At 40.8% G+C, this 26,051-nt stretch overlaps 1 protein-coding gene across 2 annotated transcripts in view; it reads right to left on the bottom strand.

The window, feature by feature from the left end:
- LOC124622152 (pyruvate dehydrogenase protein X component, mitochondrial-like) overlaps nt 1-26,051 on the bottom strand; it is a 132,725-nt gene that overhangs the window by 76,225 nt on the left and 30,449 nt on the right. For both annotated transcript variants that reach the window (XM_047147791.1, XM_047147790.1), the window contains exons 4-5: nt 25,769-25,920; nt 14,316-14,473 (exon numbers count right to left, since the gene is read on the bottom strand). In XM_047147791.1, coding sequence (XP_047003747.1) covers nt 14,316-14,473; nt 25,769-25,920 — 310 coding nt within the window. The remainder of the gene's footprint in view (nt 1-14,315; nt 14,474-25,768; nt 25,921-26,051) is intronic.

Below are 26,051 nucleotides of genomic sequence, written 5' to 3'. Positions count from 1 at the left end.
AACGGCCTTGCTGTGCTGGTACTGCGAACGGCTGAAAGCAAGGGGAAACTACAGCCGTAATTTTTCCCGAGGACATGCGGCTTTACTGTATGATTAAATGATGATGGCGTCCTCTTGGGTAAAATATTTCAGAGGTAAAATAGTCCCCCATTCGGATCTCCGGGCGGGGACTACTCAGGAGGACGTCGTTATCAGGAGAAAGAAAACTGGCATTCTACGGATCGGAGCGTGGAATGTCATTGGGTAAAATATTTCAGAGGTAAAATAGTCCCCCATTCGGATCTCCGGGCGGGGACTACTCAGGAGGACGTCGTTATCAGGAGAAAGAAAACTGGCATTCTACGGATCGGAGCGTGGAATGTCAGATCCCTTAATCGGGCAGGTAGGTTAGAAAATTTAAAAAGGGAAATGGATAGGTTAAAGTTAGATATAGTGGGAATTAGTGAAGTTCGGTGGCGGGAGGAACAAGACTTTTGGTCAGGTGATTACAGGGTTATAACTACAAAATCAAATAGGGGTAATGCAGGAGTAGGTTTAATAATGAATAAAAAAATAGGAGTGCCGGTTAGCTACTACAAACAGCATAGTGAACGCATTATTGTGGCCAAGATAGACACAAAGCCCATGCCTACTACAGTAGTACAAGTTTATATGCCAACTAGCTCTGCAGATGATGAAGAAATTGATGAAGTGTATGACGAGATAAAAGAAATTATTCAGGTAGTGAAGGGAGACGAAAATTTAATAGTCATGGGTGACTGGAATTCATCAGTAGGAAAAGGGAGAGAAGGAAACATAGTAGGTGAATATGGATTGGGGGGAAGAAATGAACGAGGAAGCCGCCTTGTAGAATTTTGCACAGAGCATAACTTAATCATAGCTAACACTTGGTTCAAGAATCATGAAAGAAGGTTGTATACCTGGAAGAATCCTGGAGATACTAAAAGGTATCAGATAGATTACATAATGGTAAGACAGAGATTTAGGAACCAGGTTTTAAATTGTAAGACATTTCCAGGGGCAGATGTGGATTCTAACCAGAATCTATTGGTTATGAACTGCAGATTGAAACTGAAGAAACTGCAAAAAGGCGGGAATTTAAGGAGATGGGACCTGGATAAATTGAAAGAACCAGAGAATGTATAGAGTTTCAGGGAGAGCATAAGGGAACAATTGACAGGAATGGGGGAAAGAAATACAGTAGAAGAAGAATGGGTAGCTCTGAGGGGTGAAGTAGCGAAGGCAGCAGAGGATCAAGTAGGTAAAAAGACGAGGGCAAATAGAAATCCTTGGGTAACAGAAGAAATATTGAATTTAATTGTTGAAAGGAGAAAATATAAAAATGCAGTAAATGAAGCAGGCAAAAAGGAATACAAACGTCTCAAAAATGAGATCGACAGTAAGTGCAAAATGGCTAAGCAGGGATGGCTAGAGGACAAATGTAAGGATGTAGAGGCTTATCTCACTAGGGGTAAGATAGATACTGCCTACAGGAAAATTAAAGAGACCTTTGGAGAGAAGAGAACCACTTGTATGAATATCAAGAGCTCAGATGGCAACCCAGTTCTAAGCAAAGAAGGGAAGGCAGAAAGGTGGAAGGAGTATATAGAGGGTTTATACAAGGGCGATGTACTTGAGGACAATATTATGGAAATGGAAGAGGATGTAGATGAAGATGAAATGGGAGATAAGATACTGTGTGAAGAGTTTGACAGAGCACTGAAAGACCTGAGTCGAAACATGGCCCCGGGAGTAACAACATTCCATTAGAACTATTGATGGCCTTGGGAGAGCCAGTCATGACAAAACTCTACCATCTGGTGAGCAAGATGTATGAGGCAGGCAAAATACCCACAGACTTCAAGAAGAATATAATAATTCCAATCCCAAAGCAAGCAGGTGTTGACAGATGTGAAAATTACCGAACAATCAGTTTAATAAGTCACAGCTGCAGAATACTAACACGAATTCTTTACAGACGAATGGAAAAACTAGTTGAAGCCAACCTCGGGGAAGATCAGTTTGGATTCCGTAGAAACATTGGAACACGTGAGGCAATACTGACCTTACGACTTATCTTAGAAGAAAGATTAAGGAAAGGCAAACCTACGTTTCTAGCATTTGTAGACTTAGAGAAAGCTTTTGACAATGTTGACTGGAATACTCTCTTTCAAATTCTAAAGGTGGCAGGGGTAAAATACAGGGAGCGAAAGGCTATTTACAATTTGTACAGAAACCAGATGGCAGTTATAAGAGTCGAAGGGCATGAAAAGGAAGCAGTGGTTGGGAAGGGAGTGAGACAGGGTTGTAGCCTATCCCCGATGTTATTCAATCTGTATATTGAGCAAGCAGTAAAGGAAACAAAAGAAAAATTCGGAGTAGGTATTAAAATCCAGGGAGAAGAAATAAAAACTTTGAGGTTCGCCGATGACATTGTAATTCTGTCAGAGACAGCAAAGGACTTGGAAGAGCAGTTGAATGGAATGGACAGTGTCTTGAAAGGAGGATATAACATGAACATCAACAAAAGCAAAACGAGGATAATGGAATGTAGTCGAATTAAGTCGGGTGATGCTGAGGGGATTAGATTAGGAAATGAGACACTTAAAGTAGTAAAGGAGTTTTGCTATTTGGGGAGCAAAGTAACTGACGATGGTCGAAGTAGAGAGGATATAAAGTGTAGACTGGCAATGGCAAGGAAAGTGTTTCTGAAGAAGAGAAATTTGTTAACATCGAGTATAGATTTAAGTGTCAGGAAGTCATTTCTGAAAGTATTTGTATGGAGTGTAGCCATGTATGGAAGTGAAACATGGACGATAAATAATTTGGACAAGAAGAGAATAGAAGCTTTCGAGATGTGGTGCTACAGAAGAATGCTGAAGATTAGATGGGTAGATCACATAACTAATGAGGAAGTATTGAATAGGATTGGGGAGAAGAGAAGTTTGTGGCACAACTTGACCAGAAGAAGGGATCGGTTGGTAGGACATGTTCTGAGGCATCAAGGGATCACCAATTTAGTATTGGAGGGCAGCGTGGAGGGCAAAAATCGTAGAGGGAGACCAAGAGATGAATACACTAAGCAGATTCAGAAGGATGTAGGTTGCAGTAGGTACTGGGAGATGAAGAAGCTTGCACAGGATAGAGTAGCATGGAGAGCTGCATCAAACCAGTCTCAGGACTGAAGACCACAACAACAACAACACTTTTAGACAAATCATGACACAAAATGTTTGACTTTTTTTCAAAAATTTTGTAAGCTTTACTTTCACAGAATACACATGAATGAGCAGAGGAGCATTTGACTATCTCATCAATAAATACAGTAATTGAAATGCTTGGCCTTAACATTGACTACTGATGAATTATGTTCACAACATCAAATACCTGTAAAGTTTCATAGTTCATTTACTTTATTAGGAATAAAATGTGTGTGATATACTGGGATAGGTGTGAAGATCAAGTTGTTTGCCAAGACCTTAAAAATATACCTAGGGATGCAGTGTAAACAGTATACATAAAACTTAGTATACAGATTGTAACAGAGTCAGTAAAAATATAAGAAAATCCCGGAATTGAACCCACGACCTCTTCCCAACACGTAATCATGAGGTGTGTGCGCTACCCCTACACCACAGCTAGCTTTGGCTTAATGGTACCAATCTGTGTACTTATGTTCATATTTAGCATAGTCAGTCATGTAGTAGTCATTCCTCCGCATTTGTTGGCTGTTAAAAGTTCTTGATCATGTAAAAAACATTTGTATTTAATTTATTGATGAGATAGTCGAATGCTCCTCTGGTCATTCACGTGTATTCGAAGAATTTGTCCGGTGATCTTCGTAGTTGATGATATTTATGAAATTCTCCATGGAGCTCCTCCCTTTGTAAATTTCATGCACAGCATTCCTTTTTGCTTTATTTTCTTAAGTAAACCTAATTCTGTAGCCTCACTCTTGAGCTACAGTATTCTACAGGTTAGGGATGCCGTTTTATAGAAACAGCTGGTTGGCCCTAAACAGCCATCTTGTAGCACGACATGGTCACTCGCATGCAGGACACCCAAGCTTTCCGCCCAACGCTGCTAATTGTCGCTGGAGTGTCGTGTATCTAGAAGTCGCTCGCTGGCACTCACTTCTGTCGCTCACGTAGGACATGGCCTTGCACAGTTTGCGAATTTCAAGATGGCAGAGTTAGACAAGCAACGCATGTGCATTACATTTTATGTGATACTCAAGAAAACTTTTACAGAGACATACCAAATGATGAAGGACACCTATGGTGATGAGCGCTTAATCCATACTCAGTTTTATGAATGGTTCCCACAGTTTAAAAATGGCTAGACTGAAGTTAAAGATGACCCGCATTTAGGATGCCCTTCGACGTCTACTGACAATGCTCATGTCAGGAACATCAAATTGTGCATGCCAATCGAAGACTGACTATGCAAGAGATTGTAGAAGAATGTAACATTTCAATTGGATCATGTCACAAAATCCTGACACAGCATCTTGGAATGTATTGTGTTGCCACCAAGTTCATCCCAAGGCTCATGAGTCAAGACCAGGAAGACTATCGCCTCACAATCTGTGAATAGCTTTTGAATCGTGCAAATGAGAACGAGATGTTCCTTAAGAGAATCAGAACTGGTGATGAGATGTGGTTTTACGGTTATAATGTTGAGATTAAGGTTCAATGTTCACAATGCATCAGGAAAAGTTCTGCAACACCAAAAATAGCTTGTCAGATCCGATCAAATGTCAAAACCATGCTGACATTTTTCTTTGACTTTGAAGGATTAGTTCATCATGAATTCGTGCCACAGGGACAAATTGTTAATCAATGGTACTATCAGGGCATGTTGCGACACCTGCAAGAATATGTGAGAAGGAAATGGCCTGAAATATGCCAAGACAATTCATGGCTCCTGCATCATGATAACGCAGCCATATATTCATCCCTGTTGATGCATGACTACCGCACAAAAACTGATATCATCGTGCCGTCTCATCCTCCATACCCTCCAGACCTGACTCCTGCAGAACTTTTTTTATTTCCGAAGTTGAAAACCCTGCAGAAAGCTTGAAGATTTGCAACAACAGACTAAATGAAATAAAATTCGCAGACGGCTCATCACACGATCCAGCAAGAGGCATACTAAGAGGGCATCCGGAACTGAAAATGGCGTCGGAAGCAGTGTATCAACTGTGGCGGAGAGTATTTCGAAGGAGACCACACACAATAAGTAAAAGGTAAGTATATAACAATTTTGTGGACAAAGTTCGAGAATTTTTTCAACAGACCTGTTATTTTGTGGTAATTATGGAACTTACTACCTCTAAGCTATCATCACTGTAAACAATAAAAATTAAAGTAGATTAACTGAAAATTAACTTTGATGGAGTTGATTTGATTACCAAAAAATTGTTTAAACACCTTGAAGATTAGTTACTGGACACAAAATGATGGCTACAACTGAGGCATCCGAAGATATCACTATTACGGGATCACTCTTACTGACTTTATACAGAATAGTAATCAGATCATTCATGTGCAGAAATGCCCCCAAACTACATTTTGAGCCAACTAGGGGCCTCCAACACATAGTTGGGTCACAGTTGGGTTTAGCGTGTGCATGTGCTGTGGACACATAAAGTAATAATCAAAGTACTTCTGGAGACACTCTCCAAATCAACATGAAGGTCATTGAATTCCCATGGATTTCCTTTGAACTAGTTCATCCAACGCATACCATTTCTTTTACTAGTCTGCATCCAAAACCTTGTCCAGTATGAACTGCACAAAAAATAACTCACGTCCAAAGCAACCACTGAGCTGATTCAGTGTATTATTTTGATCAACTGCCAACAGGCACTGATCACGGACTGACATATGCGTAAAATCGCTAACTGGGGACAATCCCAGCTGCTTAGAGGTGTATGACTCAGGTCGCTTGTAACGCATGTTCCCGCATTCCCGCAGTTGCTTGTTGTCACATACAGTGGACAGCCAGACTAACACCTCTGTTATTGAGATGCTTGGCAAAATACTTATTTGTGAATCTGGTGCTTCTGCAGAATAAAATGTCAACAGCCATCCAATATTTTCACTAGCAATTCACCCCATAACATATGATAGCAACTTACGCAGCACCTGAGGGATCAGAACATCCTGCAGAAGTGACGGCAGTCAAATAAGTGGTATTTTAGGGGCTACATAATTCTAGATTAATTCTTGTACTTTCAAATTATGAAGGTGCTCTACAGAAATTAGAAAATTTTAGATAAGATATGGTTCAAGCCATTATGTACTGAGATTAAGTATCACAGCGGGAAAAAGAAACCTTCACTGGCACAGTGCAGTCATGCAACTCCTTTTCTACTGATAGATCTCACTCTTTTCTACTGACGGATCTCACTGTCTGCGAAGCTTCTCTTCTCCTTCTGCTGCTACAGCATCCCACCCAAGGTTGTGGGGGCATTATTCTCAGCTCAACTGCAGTCTGAGTAGAGTTCAAACTCGAGAATGTGCACCAGTGAGCCATAGCCAATCTGAGGCGTCTCCTCAAATACCACCTGCTGTGGGTTAATAGCTTTGGAGTCTGTCACTGATACCGATACATCAAGTCTCTTGAGATGACAGAGTAGTGACTGACTGTAATGCACTGGTAGGCAGCACAGCTTAAGGTGGGCACGGGCTATCACGTGCCACAACCCATGTCCACTAGCGATCCGAGGGTACAAATAACCAGCACAGCAATCAACTTCAGCTTCAACACTGACTTGCTACCTCTGAGTGTTTTCAGCTGGAACACATTACAGCAACTGTTGCACTGCCCGAATTTGGGAACTAGAGACACTTCGGATTATTTATGTAAATGCCATTTACTGACCTCGGTCACGTACCCGATTACAAACAATACTACAACAATATGGTCTCATATATTACTAGCTACTTTCTGATCGAGCAACAAATCCTTCCCGTACTGAAATTTCGTGTAATTTTGAGCAGTTTGACACAATGCAGTGCAGCACTGGTATGAGGGTAACCAACTAAAAGTGTAATACATGTCAAACTGAAGCTCACTGTCACCCTCTGCTTTGTGAAGCAGTGTCCTCACTAACTCAGACATGCAATTTGCCACACCAGTAGAGAAGACAGCAACTGTTCAGATTTCTTTGTGGCTTCACAGAGTTGCAGCACAATTCCACATGTTGCGACTTATGTGACTGCAAGAGTACAGTATGTGAGTGCTTCATGTATAGAATATAATCTATATGCTACACCTTCACTGTACTACACCCTGAGGAGTTGCCTCCAATAACAATACGGATCATCCTAAAATTGTCCCCATTTATAATTCCCTCTTGATTAACTGCGTCTCTTATTTCAAAAAATAATCTTTGAATAACATGTTACAGTGCAATCATAGTCAACTTGCATCTGTCTACAGGCTCTCCGTCCTCTCTCCAACTCCCCTTCATACAGATTTAAGGTAATAAATGTTAAAGCAAACATTCTTCACTCTAAGGTACATGTCTTCAGGTGCACCATTCAGATAAACTTAATAGTCCACTGATTGTCGGGCATCCACTTTGCCAATGGGGTGGCTCATTTTCAGAGTCTGCTCCATCTTAAATTTTCTGCCAAATTGAGAATGGCCACTGAAGTGATCTAAATGTCAATCAGCAACTGTACAGAGTTTGCAGCCCACAGCCTGTATTGGATGGGCACAGTGTTCTGCAGGTATGCCTGCTATTAGTGCAGGCTGCTTGTGCAAAATAGCTGTGCTGGGGAAACAAAATTGTGGGAAATGCTTCACTGCTGGGAAGAAAAAATCTATGAGCTGTAAAATACTGGTACAGACAGCCTAGAAGACATGAGCTCTAGACACAAGGTTTTGGTTTTGTCTATGTCAATATACTGATTTTCAAGGAAGTTTTTTCACTCTCAGTTCAAAATGAAGTTGCAATTGAAAGGTGTTTTCAACTTTGAATTGAAATATACTATAGGTGACTTCTCTCCTGCATCCTCTTCACCTCACCCGCCTCCTACAATCAGACAAATGTATCAAAATTCCAGATGACATAACATCAAATACAGGGATTAGAGATGAATATTATGTTCCTGATTTGTGCTACTTTGCTACACAGATGCATACTGTGTGGCTTTTACATACCGGAACACTGTCTCTGAAATGCAGTTATTAAAAATAACTGCAAAGCTTGCTATATCAGGGTGTATACGCGGACAAGGAAAAAAAATTCCCGGGTTTCTCCCGAATTTCCCGGTTAAGAATACACTTTCTCCCAGGTGGAAACATACTTTTACCCTGTTAACTGACAGTATATTTTCTCTCAGAACTGTATAACTTATCAGTCCTTTGAATGATTATGGTTTTATACAAGGGCGTAGAATTTCCCGACGCTTTAGAAAACTAAACACAAGGAAAAAAAACATGTTTTGGAAAGATCTTTGATGTGCAGCAACATGTACAATGCATATTTTCGTATTACGAAAGTATAAATTCGAATTCCACCAAACAACGCATGTTACTTTCCGAAGCATTGAAATCGAGATTGCGATGCGCTTTTGTAAGTCAGTCACAGTTCATATCATGTGATCTCACCAGCCTATGACAGCGGTTATTCAGAGCTTAGGACACGTGATGTAGTCAGTCAGTAGTAACATCACTGTTAAACAGCGTGAACACACAAACAGAAAAAGTTAATGGTTTACATTAATATACACAGTGTTGCTACACAAAATGCAAAGCTTTCACATATAATATCGGTCTACAAGATTAATACGCTGCAAGAGAAGCTAAGCTTTCATATATAATGTTGGTCTTTTATGGGCATATTGAAATTTAAGATATATGACACAAATGTGCCAGTAAAATTTTTAATAACGACATAAATGTCTGATCTTCTGGGCTCGAAATTCATCTAAATGGCTCGTCATAAAAGAGTTGATTTTTAAATGAGAAATTCATCGTACATTCTCGCACAGAGTTCAACTTGCGTAAAAGAAAATTTACTATGATGGTAACGCTTTTCAAACCACCATTCAAGATATTTTCCCGTGACCTGTTAGAAATAGGTTCGTTTATGCAGTTGCCACAGAGTGCCAGATAGCAAGCATCACCGCACTTGCGCAGCTATGGTGTCGTAGGGAGCCCGTATGTTCGTACGTGTAAAACATTAAAAGATCTTACATTATGTCATAAAAGAAATAAGACATCAGAGGATAGTCCAAGAGCATCAGAATTTCGTGACCCACACTAAAATGTGCACATTTAAAGTGCACATTCCTATGCCCAGATTCCCAGTGAAATAAGCCTTTCAGTGCGATTTTTGGGATGTAAATTTTCTTGGAGTACCAGTACTGTGTTATCTCATGTTTGGTTCTTTATCATGGCATAATGCCATATGTGCTAGAAGTTGAAAACGTGCACTTGAAATGCAGCGAACAGTGTGTGGAATTAAACACTTCCTTTCAAATACATTGTCTGCCTCAGCGGAAAAGATTAATAGAAGAAAATTACTTTAGCAAACCGACAAAAATAACTTCACTGTTCTGCAAGGTAATTAATGCCTAGCTGACAGAAAGGTGGAAGTAACAAAATCTGCAACTAATAACACATTTTAGCCTTCCATAATTATGTGAATGTATTTTAATTCACTTGACAGTTCCCATCCAGAGAAATATGTTTTGTTTTCATTTGACGTGAGAGCAGTAAACGAAGAGGAAACAGCAAAATCACTAAATGTAAACACGGGTCACGTGAAGACTACCTACTTCCCCACTGTAACTCAAACTGCTCTGAGCATCAGCCCCCGATCTACGATATTTCCGAATCGGAGCAATACCCCACCACTTCCTCGAGCGTTTGAGACAAGATGTCAAAAATTTTAAAAAAATCGAGTTTTCAAAAGTATGATCATTTTTGTAGCACACATATTTCTGAAGAGTCTGATGCATGAAACATATGTGTTCGAGGAAATGTAAGACATGTTATTTGGTCATACGTGTGCCAAAGTGCAGTGCCACACCTCTTCACACAGCGTTCTCCTATCGCACGTCACTGTATTTCACTCTGTGGAATTGAAATGTGTATGTTTTGTAATGGATGCCATCAAACCATACTCAGGACAGTGGAAATTAAAATGTCCTGTGGTGCCTCTCCTGCTTACAGTCGGCCGGTTTGACATCCTCTTCAGAAAATTTGCACTCTTTATTCCATATCAGCTAACAACTTGCTGCTTTGTGTGACATAAAATTAAATATAGGATACATAAACCCAGTAAAGACATGAGACAAGCAAGACAGTACACATTGCTTCAATCCTTAGCTCGTAGAATTTTTTTCTCTCTAATCTTGCTACAGCTTTACATGGCATGCTTTCCTTTCTGCGAAAGAGTATATTACCTGCTCAAAGTTCGTCAAATGTTTTGCTACATGAAAAGTCGCAATGTCGTTGTCTAATACTGAAAAAGCTGTTAATACAAATAGGACCCAAGACTGGTGTGGTTTCCCGATCCGATTACATCTATTTTGTCACTGTCTGCTAGATAAACCATAATAGGCCTTTCTAATACTGCAACAATTGCAACACACACCAAATAAACGAGACTGTTTTAGCACAAACGGTCTTTTTTTGTAACGACAGAATATAATTCACAAAGTATCAATATCAAATGCCTGTTAGGCCTACTACAAGCAAAAAGCTTTATGTTAGGAAATAGTTTCACACTTCATTCACATGCTCTATTTTCTCAAGCACGAGATCGAAAAGTAGTAGTATGAAATTTTTATACAAACTTGGAATCGCCATATTGTTCCATAATTTGTGTGTTTCCCCGTTTCTTCTCCTTCCTCGTTCTCACAAACAGTCTTGTTATCACTAATTCTGTAACTATTCCTGCCAATGTCAAAGCTTATTCGCAGGTTAACTTCACTAACTCTTCCAGGATCACCGGTTTAGTTATCCCGCAATTATTCTCCTGTTAGGCGTTGTTAAATGTTCGTACAATGCGTTTTCCGCGCTTCTTCCCGAATAGAACTTAAAGCGACTGCTAGCTGAGGATTGTACAACTGGCCCTTACTAGTATAGCGATCTGGCCAAAAATCTTCTGTCAAAATTTCATTTTCTTGGATACACCGAGAAGGTAATGCATAATCTTTCTTACCTGTTATTCGTTTATTTCCACTCCTGTAGTCTGAATTTATGGATTTCGCTAGTAATTATAACAAAACTCATCATTCACAAACCCAATCAACCATACAATCAGACAGTGGTTGGCATTCATCCATTTGGACTTACTCCGCTCAGCTCGTTTGGCCCCTTTTGTCTGTATGAAAGTTTGTTTCTACATGCGACGAGGGTTCCCCTGACAGAGACATCATGTACACTATGCACGTATTTACAAATCAACTTACGATTCATTCGGAAATCAACTTAGAATGTGTTCAAAAATGTTCAAAAACCGACAGGGATGGGTTTCAAAGTCACAAGAATAATCGATAGACTAACATGCACTGGATGTTAGTCGCTTTGTGAAACAAAAGGTTTTTTCCCCTCGAGAATATGAATTTGTCCCCCCCCCCCCTTTCCCCCTCCCTCCTAGATCTGGGTTTGCTGCGCATGCATGATTCTGACAGCTTGGGCACTCCAGTAAAATTTTTCCTGGTAGCGTCTAGATGCTTGCTGCGACTGCTTACACTGCCAAACAACCACATTTCTGTAGCCAGAAGAGGAAGAAGGTACCAGTTGAGACCGGCCATGCGCATGATCCCGCTTGTAACTGCTAAAACGAATCTAAAGTAAACAGTTGTGACATCACGCTCATTGGAGGCAATTGGTTGTTATGAAGCATTGCATAGTCTTCCTAAAGCATTTGACACATTTTGCTGCTGGCAGATGCTAGTATGAGCACTGTATTTTGTTGCTGTATAGGGTGCATTTCCTTTGCAATTTAAGTTTTATTTTCGTTTTTTCTCCTGTTCATATTTTATTGCTGCAATATTATTCTGCATTTGCGGGATACAGTGATATCCTTTGTTAGAGTATCGGTTCTTAACAGTCAAAATTACAAAAATTTAACTGAAAACAAAAACAATCAAAAATTCCCGGAATTCTAAAAAATTCCCGGAATTTTTCCCGGTTTTCTCCCAGAAAAAAAAATTTCCGGGTTTTTCCCGGATCTCCCAGTTGTCCCAGGTCGTATACACCCTGTATATGTGTTTCCTGCCATTTGAAATTTACTGATTGTTAAGTTTTTCACATTGCTGATGCCACCTGTCTCCGATTGCATGATTTTCTCTTATTTTGCATATCCATTATGTCTTTTCATGTCACAACACCTTGGCCAAGACTGAAAGTGCTGTGCAGTTCCGCAAAGTATGGGGATCTACTAGACCAGTGGCTCCCAACCTGCGAGTAATTACCCCCATGGGTTAAAATGAGTAGAGGGTGGAAATCAAAATGATTTGATTGTGTCTCAATCACAAGCTATATTTTTAAAAAAATCATTATTATTATCATAAATCTTTTAATACAATTTTGATTACATAAGACTAACAATTACTTCTTTTCAAATACTATCATTAATGCATAATGCAGTGCAGTGGAGGTAACATTTCATAAAACAAATATATGAACAAAATCTTTTTCAAATATACATCCCATAAATGTATGCCTTTGCTTTGTACTGTGCTTCTATGACAATAAAAGTGAGACAATTACCAAATGCTAAATGTATCACGACAATTTCTTGTCCAAGCATGGGTAGTTCCTGGAATGATCCAGAAATTAATTCAGGATTCACTTCAAAACAGATAAACGATCTGACAGCACAGTGGTGCGAAGGAAGAATGTTATGTAACAAGTGTGGCAGTGTGGATAGTTAGCTTTCTTTTCTGAGGAGGAGTTGTAGATAACACTTATACAACATTCCTCGAACTGCTTCACCATTAAGTCTAAAACACATACACACTACTTGAATATAGCACATGGAAAAGAAATGTGACATTCAAGATTTATAGATGAGAAAGTACATTACTGACTATGATTGCAATGAAAACATAAACAAGAAAGTGAATGGGCTTGAAGCAAGACTTATGATGTGCACTCACTGAGACCAGACCAAATATAGAAAAGGTTATTAGAAATTAGCAGTAACCAATTGTTTCATGGACTCATTAGTTCCCAGTTTAATAAAATAATTACAAAAAGTAAATACAATTTATCTTTCATCATTTTAACATTAAAAGTGTTGGAAGAAAAATTAGTTCTCATTTTAAAGTTTAGTTACAGCTAATGTTGGTGATGGTGCTCTGAACAGGGAGGGGGGGGGGGGGGGGGGGGGGGGGAATACCTGATAACATCTGATTGCTCTCAGGGGTAATGGTCTCAGAAATGTTGGGAACAACTGTCCTGGGCAGATGCAATCTGAAGCACTGTAGCCTGATATCCAAATGGGACACACTTGCTCTATGTTCCGCAACTTTACCCTTGCCATTCTTCAACTATCTGACTAGCTCCCAAAGAAATGAAGGTTCTGATGAGGCGTTGGAGGATTTGCCACAGTTTTTTATACTGCTGACACATTCTGTAGAGCACCGACAGAGAATTTGATCAATGTTAAGTTAACATAGCATGATGTGACTTCACAGTCCACATTATTGGAGTTCGATTTTAGGGATCCTGTATGAGTAGAGTTCGATTTTTGATATGTTTTGCACACTTCCGAGTTCCTGTAAAGGTGTACAAAGCCTGCACAACGTGACAGTTTTCAAAACTCTCTTCTTCTTTCATTAACACCTTTTGGTTACTGATTTGTGCTCTGTTGGCACTTTAAGGTCCAAATTTCTGTCACTGCTTGTTTCGGATGGTTTAACTCAATGCGTGTCCAAAGGTGTTTCATCAACATTTCCATGGGTGTCAATAGGAGCCACTATAGTCCTATGGAAACGAAACAGCCTTGCAAGCCTGAACAGCCATAGTGCATCAGATGTCCCTCTCTTTACAGTTTTGAGTTTCTAATATCTTTTACATCAACTCTGGCACTGAATCATTTGAATATTTTCTAGATTTTGCACTAACTTGCAATTAGAGTAAAAACAAATGCAGTATTAGGAAGCTTATTATTCTCAAAATTTCACCAATGTGTCCACTAAAGCTCATCAAGCAAGTATCGAGTACTGCGCCTCGAAACATTCTAGACTTGGGACTACCAAATTGATTAAATGTTTGTGTAACCCAGTAACACTTTTCTATCTGCAGTGTAGAGACCAAACATGACACAAACTAACCTTGGATTGTGTCAGCCTCTTTGCGATGGTGCGGCGCATGTTAGTCAGCTCAAGATCTGAGAACTTTGCGCCCGGCGGCTTAACTTTCGCTGCTGCTCCTGCAGCTGGTTTACGCACAGCACCTGGCGGAGGTGCTTTGGCCGCCTGAGGTGGAGGAACTGGAAAATACAACTGTCATCAATGTGTTGCTAAGCAACTTCATTAAATATAAATCTACAAGCTTTTCTTTTAGAAAGAGAATAAAACAGAAATAACTTTTTTTCACTAGATAGGGTAACTCTTAATAAAACTATTACAGGCATAACATACAACAGAAAACAAAAATATAATAGGGAAACATTCCACACGGGAAAAATATATTTAAAAACAAAGATGATGTGACTTACCATACGAAAGCGCTGGCAGGTCGATAGAAACACTAACAGACACATACATACACACAAAATTCAAGCTTTCGCAAATGTCTGCTTGTGTCTGTATATGTGTGGATGGATATGTGTGTGTGTGCGAGTGTATACCCGTCCTTTTTCCCCCCTAGGGTAAGTCTTTCCACTCCCGCGATTGGAATGACTCCTTACCCTCTCCCTTAAAACCCACATCCTTTCGTCTTTCCCTCTCCTTCCCTCTTTCCTGATGAGGCAACAGTTTGTTGCGAAAGCTTGAATTTTGTGTGTGTGTTTGTGTGTCTATCGACCTGCCAGCACTTTCGTTCGGCAAGTCACATCACCTTTGTTTTTAGATATATTTTTCCCACGTGGAATGTTTCATATATATATATATATATAAAAAAACAAAGATGAGGTGACTTACCGAACAAAAGCGCTGGCAGGTCGATAGACACACAAACAAACACAAACATACACACAAAATTCAAGCTTTCGCAACAAACTGTTGCCTCATCAGGAAAGAGGGAAGGAGAGGGGAAGACGAAAGGAAGTGGGTTTTAAAGGAGAGGGTAAGGAGTCATTCCAATCCCGGGAGCGGAAAGACTTACCTTAGGGGGAAAAAAGGACAGGTATACACTCGCACACACGCACATATCCATCCACACATACAGACACAAGCAGACATATTTAAATATGTCTGCTTGTGTCTGTATGTGTCTGTACATATTTAAATATGTCTGCTTGTGTCTGTATGTGTGGATGGATATGTGCGTGTGTGCGAGTGTATACCTGTCCTTTTTTCCCCCTAAGGTAAGTCTTTCCGCTCCCGGGATTGGAATGACTCCTTACCCTCTCCTTTAAAACCCACTTCCTTTCGTCTTCCCCTCTCCTTCCCTCTTTCCTGATGAGGCAACAGTTTGTTGCGAAAGCTTGAATTTTGTGTGTATGTTTGTGTTTGTTTGTGTGTCTATCGACCTGCCAGCGCTTTTGTTCGGTAAGTCACCTCATCTTTGTTTTATATATAATTTTTCCCACGTGGAATGTTTCTTTCCATTATATTGATATATATATATACACTCCTGGAAATTGAAATAAGAACACCGTGAATTCATTGTCCCAGGAAGGGGAAACTTTATTGACACATTCCTGGGGTCAGATACATCACATGATCACACTGACAGAGCCACAGGCACATAGACACAGGCAACAGAGCATGCACAATGTCGGCACTAGTACAGTGTATATCCACCTTTCGCAGCAATGCAGGCTGCTATTCTCCCATGGAGACGATCGTAGAGATGCTGGATGAAGTCCTGTGGAACGGCTTGCCATGCCATTTCCACCTGGCGCCTCAGTTGGACCAGAGTTCGTGCTGGACGTGCAGACCGCGTGAGACGACGCTTCATCCAGTCCCAAACATGCTCAATGGGGGACAGATCCGGAGATCCTGCTGGCCAGGGTAGTTGACTTACACCTTCTAGAGCACGTTGGGTAGCACGGGATACATGCGGACGTGCATTGTCCTGTTGGAACAGCAAGTTCCCTTGCCGGTCTAGGAATGGTAGAACGATGGGTTCGATGACGGTTTGGATGTACCGTGCACTATTCAGTGTCCCCTCGACGATCACCAGTGGTGTACGGCCAGTGTAGGAGAGCGCTCCCCACACCATGATGCCGGGTGTTGGCCCTGTGTGCCTCGGTCGTATGCAGTCCTGATTGTGGCGCTCACCTGCACGGCGCCAAACACGCATACGACCATCATTGGCACCAAGGCAGAAGCGACTCTCATCGCTGAAGACGACACGTCTCCATTCGTCCCTCCATTCACGCCTGTCGCGACACCACTGGAGGCGGGCTGCACGATGTTGGGGCGTGAGCGGAAGACGGCCTAACGGTGTGCGGGACCGTAGCCCAGCTTCATCGAGACGGTTGCGAATGGTCCTCGCCGATACCCCAGGAGCAACAGTGTCCCTAATTTGCTGGGAAGTGGCGGTGCGGTCCCCTACGGCACTGCGTAGGATCCTACGGTCTTGGCGTGCATCCGTGCGTCGCTGCGGTCCGGTCCCAGGTCGACGGGCACGTGCACCTTCCGCCGACCACTGGCGACAACATCGATGTACTGTGGAGACCTCACGCCCCACGTGTTGAGCAATTCGGCGGTACGTCCACCCGGCCTCCCGCATGCCCACTATACGCCCTCGCTCAAAGTCCGTCAACTGCACATACGGTTCACGTCCACGCTGTCGCTGCATGCTACCAGTGTTAAAGACTGCGATGGAGCTCCGTATGCCACGGCAAACTGGCTGACACTGACGGCAGCGGTGCACAAATGCTGCGCAGCTAGCGCCATTCGACGGCCAACACCGCGGTTCCTGGTGTGTCCGCTGTGCCGTGCGTGTGATCATTGCTTGTACAGCCCTCTCGCAGTGTCCGGAGCAAGTATGGTGGGTCCGACACACCGGTGTCAATGTGTTCTTTTTTCCATTTCCAGGAGTGTGTGTGTGTGTGTGTGTCTATATATATATATATATATATATATATATATATATATATATATATATATATATAAAAAATAGAAGGAAACATTCCACGTGGGAAAAATTATATATAAAAACAAAGATGAGGTGACTTACCGAACGAAAGCGCTGGCAGGTCGATAGACACACACTCAAACACAAACATACACACAAAATTCGAGCTTTCGCAACAAACTGTTGCCTCATCAGGAAAGAGGGAAGGAGAGGGGAAGACGAAAGGAAGTGGGTTTTAAGGGAGAGGGTAAGGAGCCATTCCAATCCCGGGAGCGGAAAGACTTACCTTAGGGGGAAAAAAGGACGGGTATACACTCGCACACACGCACATATCCATCCACACATACAGACACAAGCAGACATATTTATGTATATATATGTCTGCTTGTGTCTGTATGTGTGGATGGATATGTGTGTGTGTGCGAGTGTATACCTGTCCTTTTTTCCCCCTAAGGTAAGTCTTTCCGCTCCCGGGATTGGAATGGCTCCTTACCCTCTCCCTTAAAATCCACTTCCTTTCGTCTTCCCCTCTCCTTCCCTCTTTCCTGATGAGGCAACAGTTTGTTGCGAAAGCTTGAATTTTGTGTGTATGTTTGTGTTTGTTTGTGTGTCTATCGACCTGCCAGCGCTTTCGTTCGGTAAGCCACCTCATCTTTGTTTTTAATCCCATACCACACTAAGAAGTGCCTTCCATAGAGCCTAGCCACATATGGTCATCACATCTGCAGTGACACACATTCAAATAGCCAAAGATCTCAATTAGCCCTTCACAGGCTGAAATTACCCTCCACACCTTACCCTGAAACAGGTATCTCATGCTGTGTCTCACCTGTCACCTACCATTCCCCACACAACCACTAGCTGGCCTTGCAACTGGAGCAACTGAATCAAGATCTCAGACAAGTTTTCAATTACCTCTTGTCATGCACCGAAGTGAGTTATAGCACCCGACTATCCTCCCAAGCCATCTCACAGTAGTATTTTGCTACCCACCCAACCTGCACAATATCCTTGTTCATCTCTATTCCATCCCTGCTGCCAACCCCTTACACCGTGGTCAATATCCCTGTTGAAGAGCTACATGCAAGAACTGTCCCACAGATCCTCCCACTAACATAGACTCCAGTCCCATCACAGGCATTTTCTAATGCTGCCAAATGCAAAGCCACTGGTGAAAGCAGCCATGTGGCATGCCAACTTAGATGCAACCACTATGCGGCTTTCGTTCTGGGCATAAGTACTAACAAGCAGTCTGTCTACATGAACGGCCACTAACAAACTATGGTCAGGAGACAGTTGGACTAGCCAGTTGTCAAGCAGGCCAGAGAACTTCGTGTGCTTGATATCAAGGACTGTTTCGCAGCTGTGTCATCTGGAATCTTTCAACCAACATCAGCCTTTCTGGACTGCACAGGTGGGAACTCTCACTGCATCAAATCCTTCATTCTCAAAAGCCCCCTGGCCTGAACTTTGTTAGTCCTTGTCCTCTACCTACCTGTGAACCCTTGAACATGCCTTCTATCCCTGCAGATCACATGCATAGATCTTTTGTCTGAGCCGCCACCCATTCCCTCCCTCCCTTTCCCCAGATGCAAAGCTTCCTGTGTGTGTGTGTGTGTGTGTGTGTGTGTGTGTGTGTGTGTGTGTGTGTGTGAGTGTGTGTGCGCGCGCGCGCGCGCGCGCACGCGTACGCACATATATAAATGTGTGTGTTTTTTTCTAAATATCAAGAAGGATTCATCTGATAACTTAGTTTACTTTTAAATGTCTCTGGCTCAAGAGCAGAGATCTCCCCTAATTTGAATTATTGTTATTCCAGCTTGTATCTGTCTTCTTGGCATTGAGCTATACCCTCCACCTTAATCATGACTGCATCCTCCTGGGTAATACATTCTAGAGATTCATCAGACCCCCACTGCATTTCTGGGCAGGGACTTTCCACGGACTTATCTTCAAATAAGGAGGGGGAAAGGACATAGCATGAGATGTAAGCTCCTGTAATCATGTTGGTAGGTTTGAGTAATAGAAAAAATAAATGGATAGGTCAAAGTTAAATACAGTGGGAGTTAGTGAAATACAGAGGACAGAAAGAACAGGATTTCTGGTCAGGCAAGTAGAGGGTTAGCAACATAAAATCAACTAGAGGGAATATAGCAGTACACCTAACAATGAAAATTGGGAATTTCTGTAAAAGGGAAAAGGAAGAAAACGTAAAACAGTCAGTGACACTGACAGGAGGAAAGGAATGGAATTAGAAGCTGTGTGGAGGAATGTTGCAGGAATATGCAAACAGTTCACTCAAGAACCATGAAATATGGTTGTATATATGTAGACATAGAAAAGACAGAGATGTGGAGGCACTGGAAGGCTTTACATAGATTTTGTAATGATGCAAGAGAGATTTCAAAACTGGGTTTCAAACTGCAAAACTTTTATAGGAGCAGATGGCGAACTGTGACCAAAACTTATTAGTTATGAAATGCAGGCTTAAGATGAACAAATTGCAAAGATCGGGGAATAAAGAAGATTGGCACACTAGTTGAGAGCTTCAGATGGTGCAGTGGACAACTACTGACTGACACAGTGGAAAGGAATGCACTAGAAGATGAATGAGTATCTTTGAAAAATGAAACAGTGAAAGCACCAGGGTAATAACTAGACAAGTAGGCCCAGTAGCGATCCTTGGATAATACACAAGATAATTTCTTCGATGAAAGAAAAAGATTTAAAAATGAAGCACCTGGAGCAGACACACAAAAATGAGATTAAGAGGAAGTACAATGTAGCAAAGCAGGAATGGTTACAAGAGAAATGCAAAGCTTTACAGTCAGCTACAGGAAAGATAGGTGTGACTTAAAGAAATCTTTGGAGAAAAGACATGTAGCTGTATTATGTCAAGAGAACAAATGCAAGGCAACAAGAGGCAAGGAGGGTTGTGGAAAAGCTCTATATATGAGAACTTGCTGACAATATTACAGAAAAGGAAGAGCAGATAAGATAGGAGATGTGACACTGTGAAAAGAATATAACAAAAAAATAGAGAACCAATGTGAAACAAATTACCCGAAGTAGATGACATTTCTCAGAATTATTAACATCCTTGGGAAGACCAAACAAAACAAAAGTATTCTACACATTGTTGTTGTTGCTGTCTTCGATCCAAAGTGTAGTTTGATGCAGCCGTCCACACCTACTCTATCCCGTGAAAGCCTTCTTCATATCTCTGCATAATTAGTGCATCTTATGGCCACTTGAAACTGCTTACTATAGTAAGCCTTGGTCTCCTACTACATTTTTTACCTCCTCGCTACACGCAATTATGAAACTGAAAATTCCTTGATGTTTCAGGTCCTATCAACTAATCCTTTCTTTTGGTCAACTTGTGCCACAAATTTCTTTTCTCCTTGATTTGCTTCAGAGCTCTAATCTTCAGCATTTTTCTGCAACACCACATTTCAGAAGTGCCTATTCTCTTTTTGTCTGAACTGTTTATCATCCACATTTCACTTCCGGACATGGCTACACTCCACACAAATTCCATCAGCATAGCCTCCCTAACATTTAAATTTATATTAGATGTTAACATAGTATTTTTTTCCAGAGGCACTTTTCCTGTTATTGGCAGTCTGCAGTTAATATCTTTCCTATTTTGGCCATCATTAGTTGTTTTTCTGCCCGGCACAGTCATCTACTACTTTCAGTGTCTCATTTTGTAATTGATTCCCTCTGCCTGATCTAATTAGTCAATATTTCATTAATCCTATTTAACTGTTTTTAACATTCATCTTGTAATTTCTTTTCAAGACACTACCCATGCTATTCAACCAATCTCCCAAGTCTTTTGCTATCTGTAACAGAACTACATTGTTTTGACAAGACTCAAAAGTTTTTATTCTTCTGCCTGAAACTGAGTTTTCCTAGGTTTCCTATAATGCTTGATCAATGTACACATTAAATAACACTGAGATAGCCTACAACTCTGTCTCACTTTCTTCTCAATTACTGCTTCTCTTTCATGTCCTATGACTCTTGTAACTGCTGTCCAGTTTCTGTGCAAGTTGTGAATAACATTTTGCTCCCTGTGTTATATCCCTGTTACCTTGAGAATTGCAAAGAGCATATTCCAGTCAACATTGTCAAAAACTTTTACTACATGTACAAATACTATACACTTTCTGTGATAAGTTACAGGGTCAGTACTGCCTCACATGTTCCTACATTTCTTTGGAACCCACATGAAATGGTGGATCATTAAGACAGAACAAACCCATTAGCATGTATACAACTGAATCAACTGCAACTTCTTCCACAGCAGACTTTATGTGGCATCTCTATTTGTACTGATCGAGCATCCATGTGTAACTTACCGTATTCTTTTTCTTAAATAGGATCTAAACCAGGCACAAGATAAAACACACCCAAACAAATGGATGCACATGTGTATGTACCACATCTCCTCCTAATCCACTGGATCAATTTCAACCAAACTTGGTACACATATTACTTACTGTCAGGAAATCATCGCTGTGGGGGCAAAAAGCAATGACGCACACAACACATGAGTAGCCATACTTCAGTCATCCAGTATTTGAGAATGAGAACACCTAGTAATATGGAACAAACTTCACACATAATTTCAAACATCTATGAAATTTTTTCTCACTGACAACCCCTAAAAAATGATGAAAGGAAAAAAAGTTTGTCACTTACTGCATTTTTGCTGTTCATGCAGTAAAACTACTGCATGAATCATTACATTTTAATTTACTACGGCTTTACTACTAACTGTATTTGTGACACATTTTTCAGACAGTATTCACACACACCACTGCACTAAAAACATTATATCTCTGTACGACATATGACACATATTTTAAGATATATGATGTCATGCACACTGAGACGAGTGAAAAACTGCTGAATCACACATGGTGTTTTAACTTATTGCTTCTTTACTACTAACTCTATTCACAACACATTTCACAGACAGCAGCCACAATACCACTGGATGTACATGCTAAATTACATCACTGTACAGCACAATGTTCACAAGATACGATGTCATAAACATTAAGCTGCTTGAAAATGTAAGGTGAAATTCACTAGAGATAAGGGGCCTTATATGTACAAATCTCTCTGAAACATGTTAAATACATGTGAAATATATTTGACTGTAGTATACAGGCAAAGCCATGGATAAAAAGTTCATCCTAAGCCCTGCAATGATTTCAACCAACTTTAGAACACACATTAGTTACAATCCAGAAAGAAATCCTGTGGGGTAAGAACTACCAGCATCTTATAGGGGTGAGCATGATAACATGGAGAGAGAGAGAAGGGGGGAAGAAAGAAATGGACAGAGAGAGGTGGAGGAAGAAATGGACAGTCAAGAGGAGCAGATGGACAGAGAAAGTAAAGAGGAATATATATATATATATATATATATATATATATATATATATATATATATATATATATATATATATATATATATATATATCTAAAAAGAAAGATGATGAAACTTACCAAACAAAAGCGCTGGCAGGTCGATAGACACACAAACAAACACAAACATACACACAAAATTCTAGCTTTCGCAACCAATGGTTGCCTCGTCAGGAAAGAGGGAAGGAGAAGGAAAGACAAAAGGATATGGGTTTTAAGGGAGAGGGTAAGGAGTCATTCCAATCCCGGGAGCGGAAAGACTTACCTTAGGGGGAAAAAAGGACAGGTATACACTCGCACACACACACACACATATCCATCCACACATACACAGACACAAGCAGACATTTGTAAAGGCAAATGTCTGCTTGTGTCTGTGTATGTGTGGATGGATATGTGTGTGTGTGTGTGTGCGAGTGTATACCTGTCCTTTTTTCCCCCTAAGGTAAGTCTTTCCGCTCCCGGGATTGGAATGACTCCTTACCCTCTCCCTTAAAACCCATATCCTTTTGTCTTTCCTTCTCCTTCCCTCTTTCCTGACGAGGCAACCATTGGTTGCGAAAGCTAGAATTTTGTGTGTATGTTTGTGTTTGTTTGTGTGTCTATCGACCTGCCAGCGCTTTTGTTTGGTAAGTTTCATCATCTTTCTTTTTAGATATATTTTTTCCCACGTGGAATGTTTCCCTCTATTATATTTATATATATATATATATATATATATATATATATATATATATATATATGATGTTGTTGTGGTCTTCAGTCCTGAGACTGGTTTGATGCAGCTCTCCATGCTACTCTATCCTGTGCAAGCTTTTTCATCTCCCAGTACCTACTGCAACCTACGTCCTTCTGAATCTGCTTAGTGTATTCATCTCTTGGTCTCCCTCTACGATTTTTACCCTCCACGCTGCCCTCCAATACTAAATTGGTGATCCCTTGATGCCTCAGAACATGTCCTACCAACCGATCCCTTCTTCTGGTCAAGTTGTGCCACAAACTTCTCTTCTTCCCAATCCTATTCAATACTTCCTCATTATATATATGAAACATTCGACCTGCCAGCGCTTTTGTTCGGTAAGTCACCTCATTCATATATATATATATATATATATATATATATATATATATATATATATATATATAATGGAAGGAAACATTCCACGTGGGAAAAATTATATATAAAAAACAAAGATGAGGTGACTTACCGAACAAAAGCGCTGGCAGGTCGATAGACACACAAACAAACACAAACACACACACAAAATTCAAGCTTTCGCAACAAACTGTTGCCTCATCAGGAAAGAGGGAAGGAGAGGGGAAGACGAAAGGAAGTGGGTTTTAAGGGAGAGGGTAAGGAGTCATTCCAATCCCGGGAGCGGAAAGACTTACCTTAGGGGGAAAAAAGGACAGGTATACACTCGCACACACGCACATATCCATCCACACATACAGACACAAGCAGACATATTTAAAGACCAATATATATATATATATATATATATATATATATATATATATATATATATATATATAATAGAGGGAAACATTCCACGTAGGAAATATATATCTAAAAACAAAGATGATGTGACTTACCAAATGAAAGTGCTGGCAGGTCGACAGACACACAAACATACACACAAAATTCAAGCTTTCGCAACAAACTGTTGCCTCATCAGGAAAGAGGGAAGGAGAGGGAAAGACGAAAGGATGTGGGTTTTAAGGGAGAGGGTAAGGAGTCATTCCAATCCCGGGAGCGGAAAGACTTACCTTAGTGGGAAAAAAGGACGGGTATACACTCGCACACACACCATGTCTGCTTGTGTCTGTATATGTGTGGATGGATATGTGTGTGTGTGTGTGTGTGTGTGTGTGTGTGTGTGTGTGTGTGTGTGTGCGCGCAAGTGTATACCCGTCCTTTTTTCCCCCCTACGGTAAGTCTTTCCGCTCCCGGGATTGGAATGACTCCTTACCCTCTCCCTTAAAACCCACATCCTTTCGTCTTTCCCTCTCCTTCCCTCTTTCCTGATGAGGCAACAGTTTGTTGCGAAAGCTTGAATTTTGTGTGTATGTTTGTGTTTGTTTGTGTGTCTATCGACGTGCCAGAGAGAGAGAGAGAGAGAGAGAGAGAGAGAGAGAGAGAGAGAAAGAGAGAGAGAGAAGGGGGGGGGGGGGGGGGGGAGGAGATGGACAGACAAAGTAAAGAGGATGAGATGAACAGGGAGAAGGGGAAAAGAGCGGAGGAGGAGATGGACAGACAGGGGATGAAGGATGAAATGGAGACAGAGAGAGAGGGGGAAGGAGGAGATAGACTAACAGAAGATAACTACTCTAAAAGAACATAATGATTGATAAAATGGTATTACATCACATACAGATTTTATTATGGGCTCAGTAAATGTAGAAATAAATTAAGTTTCCATTCAAAATACGAAAAAGACTTATCATTCATTGCTAAAACAGGAACAACTAGAGCAGGCCTAGCGTACATAGAGACATACTTCAAATTTCTAAATCAAACAGATATGACACAATTCCACCAGAGAAAAGAAAACAATCAGAAACAACAAAGAGAAAAAAATTAAGAAAACAATATCTGTCAACTAGAAGGAACAGAATATCTGTCAACTAGAAGGAACAGAACATTGGGAATGCTGGATCAGGAAACATGAGGTGCAGGTAGGCAGGCTGCAAATCATAGAAAAAAATTGGTGTTTGGAGAGGCTTGCAGGGTACAGGCATATCGCACAATAGAAAACAATAACTGCATGGCTTGTTTTAAGCACCAAGTGATAAGCAACCGTCACAACATTATAAATTCATATGTTAATGTTAATTTACAGAAATTCTGAAGATGTGCCACTAGCATGAAATGTGTTAATTTTAAAATAAATACCTGCAACAGAGACTGCCTTTTTATTTGAAAATTGGATCACTGTTGCTGAACCAGGATAGAAATGGTGTGGAGAAGCATATTTAAGTTTTGGAATTATTTATTAGGCCACTGATTCAGCACCTGTGCACTTACTTGCTCTACTCTGACAATTTACAATTCAAAAAAAGAAAAAAGCTGTCCCAGTAGTCACCGTACCTTGCTTTGGTGGCTTTGGCTTCAGTGCGTTCTTTTTGACAAATTCGAGGACATCGCCCTTGAGCACCTTCCCTCCTCGGCCGGTTCCAGGTATGTCTGATGGCTGCAGACCGTATTGCTCCAGAAGAAGTCTAACAGCGGGACCAATGTTGCTAATAACAGAAAAAATTTATACAAATATAAAAAGTAATTTATAAACCCTTATTCCTTAAAAACAGCTTTCAGTTTTTGAATGACTTATTCAAATGTTCACGCTAGAATGGATCACACAAAATGTGAAATG

Source organism: Schistocerca americana, chromosome 7, assembly GCF_021461395.2.
Source record: "Schistocerca americana isolate TAMUIC-IGC-003095 chromosome 7, iqSchAmer2.1, whole genome shotgun sequence".
Lineage (NCBI taxonomy): Eukaryota > Metazoa > Arthropoda > Insecta > Orthoptera > Acrididae > Schistocerca > Schistocerca americana.
The sequence above is the reverse complement of the archived record's forward strand: the minus strand, read 5'-3'. Positions and strand labels throughout refer to the sequence as shown.